The sequence below is a fragment of the Rutilus rutilus genome (genome assembly GCF_951802725.1).
Source record: "Rutilus rutilus genome assembly, chromosome: 6".
NCBI lineage: Eukaryota > Metazoa > Chordata > Actinopteri > Cypriniformes > Leuciscidae > Rutilus > Rutilus rutilus.
This window is the reverse complement of record NC_140214.1, coordinates 885001-890000: the sequence shown is the minus strand read 5'-3', so window position 1 is coordinate 890000 and position 5000 is coordinate 885001. Positions and strand designations below refer to the sequence as shown.

The following is a 5000-nucleotide window of genomic DNA, read 5'->3' as shown; positions in this document are numbered from 1 at the left end:
TAATTAGCGACGTCTGGATAATTATTGGTCGCTGTAATTGCACAGTATCGTAAGTGATCATCAAAACGAAACCACCTGGTGCTTTGGACATTATTTTGTAATTACAGGCTCGATTTGATGTTTTTCCTCTCTAGAAAAAGATGTGGTTGAAAGCTCTGTGCTAATTGGCACGATCAGGTCAGCGATCAGAACTTTTAATTGGATGTGACAGACATTTAGTTTTTATGCATTTCTTTTTATTTGTCATAGAATTTTTTATTGTTGCAAACTGCATTTGTTCATTTTATAGCACCCCATCCACCATAAACAACCATAAACAACCATAAACAACCCTATCCAGCCCCAGCAAAGCCATCCAGGAGATCTGAAAAACATAAAATAATAATTACATATATATATATATATATATATATATATATATATATATATATATATATATATATATATATATATATGATTACATGCATAAATGAGATGATGATAATATTAATACGAACAATTTTTTTTTTTTTAATTACATATACGCTTTTATTGTTTGTTGACCTGGTCAGTTCAGATGTAAGTGTGTTTACTTCTCAAAAACAAAAGCTTCATCTTTGCGGTGGTTTATTGGTACATGAATATAATATACTATTTATGATATCAATATTTCTCAAATATGTGTTTTCATTTATAAGATATATTCCAGTGAAGGGAACATTCCGGAGCAGTTTCACAGGTTCACTGTCACTTAACTCGTCAATCTACAGATTTTCATCTTCCAGAATGTCTCACTTGTAGAGGTCAATACTCAATAAGATTTAGGGTTATTAAATTATGGAATGGTTTATCCCATCTAGCAAGAAAATGTTCATCTTTAATATATTCTAAAAGATGTATAAAGGTCTTTGAGTGCAGTCAGAGGCTCCTGATGGCAGGTGTGTGTGTGTGTGTGTGTGTGTGTGTGTGTGTGTGTGTGTGTGTGTGTGTGTGTGTGTGTGTGTGTGTGTGTGTGTGTGTGTGTGTGTGTGTGTGTGTGTGTGTGTGTGTGTGCGCGCGCGCGTGTGTGTGTGCGCGCGTGAGCTGGCAGAGCTGTGTGATATTATGGGATGTTTGGAGAACCGCACCCAGTTCCTAAAGGAAGCGTGTCATTCCTGTCCTTCATCTGAGCTTGTGTCCGTACGGGAGAATCCTGTTCCTCAAGTATAATAATAATAATAAACTTTATTTTCTATAGTGCCTTTAAAAGTCACATCTCAAAGCGCTTAAAAAAAATAAGAAAAATTAAAAAAGAAAAACATTCATAAAAGAGAAGTTCATTCAAATATACAATACACATATAAAATGTTATCGAAAGAGTTCCATAAGTAATCAAATAAATCAAATAAAAGCTACCCTAAAAAAGTTTGTTTATGTTAGTTATGTTAGATCTGTTTATGTTAGTTTGTTTATGTTAGTTTGTTTGTTTATGTTAGTTTGTTTATGTTAGTTTGTTTATGTTAGTTATGTTAGATCTGTTTATGTTAGTTTGTTTATTTATGTTAGTTTGTTTATGTTAGTTTGTTTATGTTAGTTATGTTAGATCTGTTTATGTTAGTTTGTTTATGTTAGTTATGTTAGTCCCTTGTGAAACCTGAAAATGTGAAGAAATCAGTATTTCTCGTCCACTAGGAGGTTTAACGACGCCCTAAACTCACGTTATTATTGCGATACTCCAAGACATTTGGTAAAAATCTAAATCTAAAATCTAAAATGTGTTGGTCTGAAGTAGCTTCATTACTCATAGGTGTGGTTTGGGCGTAACGTGAAATAAACCAATCAGAGCGTCATCTCACATTCCCTTTAAGAGCAGGTGTGCTTGTTCCATGGCGGATTACTATTATAACGGCGGATTTGCCAGGAGCGGTTCACAGCCGAGGAGACCGACGTTCTCGTCAGGGCCGTAAAACACAGAGAAGTGACATTGGGGATGGAGAAACACACCCAAATTAGCTTCGGTTAAACAGGCGTATGATAATCTGGGTAAATGTGTAAGATAGATTTATGCCTTTTTTTTCATGGACACTGCAATGATTTCACTGTAATATTTTTCCTTGTAATTATGAATGGTTTGCAAAATGTCATCTGCTGCGTCTGTGTGTAGATGAGAGAAGCAAAGTGTGTGTGCGTTGTGCACACGCTACATTATGGCCAAGCATGCGCCCTTAAAATAGCATCTGAATAACATGCGCCACTGACTTTAGACGAGGTTTCTCCTGGTCTGTGGCGGAATTGTTTTCTGAAACTGCAAAATAGCACCAGGGAACGTTTGCGCCGGAACACGCCTCCTCTTTTCCCTGAACCGCCCCCGGGAGCGCAAGTTCATTCCCTAATTTACCGACGTGCGTCTGTGGAGGGAAAAGTCCGCTGTGCGCGGGTGCAGAATAGGAATGACACATGCTTCGCTGTACAAAGTCAATTGCGCTGGGAGCAATATAGGGCCCTATAACTTATATAGTTGAAAGTGATCATTCTGTCATCATTTACTCATTCTCATGATGTTCCAGTTTGACTTTCTCCAGTTTATTCCACTTCCAACATTGGACCCCATTGAGTTGCATTGTATGGACAGAAAAAAAAAAATGTTCTTCAGATTATCTTTTATGTCTCTCAGGTTTGAAAGGGAGTGATTAAAGGTTTTTAATCAAGTCAATCCAAATGTGGGTGCCGATGTCAGACTATATAATACCGTATATATTTAACTCAAGCTGCTTCTCCACATCATATTCAGGAACCCGAATCTGTCGGTCAACAGCCGGTTCAGGTCAGTGTGACCGTGATGTTGCAGAACCGGCTCAAGGGACGCCTGTCAAACCTCTCGCGCACTGAATATGCATCATAATAGAAAGCTTAGCAAAGAGCATGTATCCCAGAATCCTTCACTCTGCCGTCTTTAGCCCTGACCCCCAGAGTCTGGCTGTCGAGTTGAATTGTTTGGCTGTATAAACCGAGCAGATTTAGCACATGCTGCCGCAGCATCTCGCTGATAGAGACGTGATTTACCACGTCTATAAAATCTGCAATCTGACAGACAGCCGATTCACCATGAGCACCCTTGGAGCCTGATCCCGTTCGCCCGCTGATTTAACAAGTTTAGCCCAGTAACTACAGCCAAATGGTGTTTTAATGAGCACTAATGACCAGTGTGAGTGCTGTTTTCCTCATCTTTGTAATTTCAACTGAAACAGGAAGATAAGGCGGGACTTATTGAATGGCTCCTCCCCCTTTTTAAATAGCCAATAGTGTTTAGTTTCCCTCATGGACTGACAGCACCATGGCAGCGAATCCGAGCGCTGATGATATGTTGGTTTTAATAGTAGAGATGTGAATAAATTCTAGCCATTTTTGACCCTGAACCAGTCTCGAGTCACACGGGTTTATCTGTGGCAATAGCCAACAATACATCGTATGGGTCAAAATTATCGATTTTTCTTTTATGCCAAAAATCATTAGGATATTAAGTAAAGATCATGTTCCATGAAGATATTTAGTACATTTCCTACCGTAAATATATAAAACATATATTTGTGTGAGTGAATGCAGCACAATCGTGAACATAAATGAACAACTTTAAAGGAGATTTTCTCAATGTTTCGATTTTTTTGCACCCTCAGATTCCAGATGTTCAATAGTTGTATCTCGACCAAATATTATATCCTAACAAACCATACATCAATGGACAGCTTCTTTATTCAGCTTTCAGATGATGTATACATATAAATTTAAACAAATTGTGACTGGTTTTGTGGTCCAGGGTCACATTTCATTCTTAACCAATGTTAGAAAAATTTGGTCAGGTGGTGTTTATAGCACAGGGGGCGGAGCTTCAGATTCTAGAGAGCATTTGATTGGACAGAAGATGTGATGAGATGCGGTGATGTCCTAAAAATCCCTGATCCATTTCAGCGGAAGTGAGAGACTGTATGTTTTGAACGCTTATATCTCCTAAATGCGAATTTTGTCATTGTTTTGGAACACACTAGCTTATTCATAACCTTATATTCATACTAAAAGCTACAAAAACGTATTTTAATTTCAAGGGGCCTTTAATGAGCACATGAATCTGACAGACATGGGCACCCGTGGAGCCTGATCCCATACGCCCATGATTTTTAACAAGTTTAGCCCAATCACTAAAGCCAAATGGTGTTTTAATGAGCACTAATGACCAGCGTGACTGGTGTTTTCCTCATCTTCGTGGGTCGTTGTTTAAACCCTCACCTTGGTTCCTGCGGGACACCTCAGTGCCGGTGTGTGTGTGTGTGTGTGTGTGACATTTTGAGAGTGTGTCCATTTATCAGCGTGGTTATGAGCTTTCTCTTTCCTCCGCAGATCGTCTTTGAAGTGGTGACCTCCGGGCAGAGAGGCTTTCTCGCCATCAAGGATGTCGTTCTCCAGGGCCATCAGTGCAGTAAGACCCGTTTCTCTCTCTCTCCGTCTCTCCATCTCTCCGTTTCTGTGTCGTAAAATCAGCCTCATCAGCCGCTCCTTGGCCTTTTCCTTCCACCCTCCCAACGTCAATATCGTCTGTCTTTCTCCAGGCACTGGCGAGTCATAAAAGAGAGCGTAATAACGAAAACAAAAGAGAGAAGATGACGATAAAGCAGGAGAGAAATCAGCGTGTGAAAGACACACCGTTAGCAGGAGAGGGGGATGAAAGGGTCAAGTGGGATGGATGGATGGATGGATGGATGGATGGATGGATATATGGATGGATAGATAGATAGATAGATAGATAGATAGATAGATAGATAGATAGATAGATAGATAGATAGATAGATAGATAGATAGATAGATAGATAGATAGATAGATATAGAGATAGAGATGTAGGTAGGTAGATAGATAGATAGATAGATAGATAGATAGATAGATAGATAGATAGATAGATAGATAGATAGATAGATAGATAGATAGATAGATAGATAGATAGAGAGGTAGATAGATAGATAGATAGAGAGAGAGAGAGAGAGAGGTAGATAGA

At 38.9% G+C, this 5000-nt stretch overlaps 1 protein-coding gene across 2 annotated transcripts in view; it reads left to right on the top strand.

Annotated features, from left to right (window-relative positions):
• Window positions 1-5000, top strand: part of LOC311292456 (receptor-type tyrosine-protein phosphatase mu) — a 284516-nt gene that overhangs the window by 114987 nt on the left and 164529 nt on the right. For both annotated transcript variants that reach the window (XM_084412136.1, XM_084412135.1), the window contains exon 4: window positions 4351-4429. In XM_084412136.1, the coding sequence (XP_084268262.1) occupies window positions 4351-4429 (79 nt within the window). The remainder of the gene's footprint in view (window positions 1-4350; window positions 4430-5000) is intronic.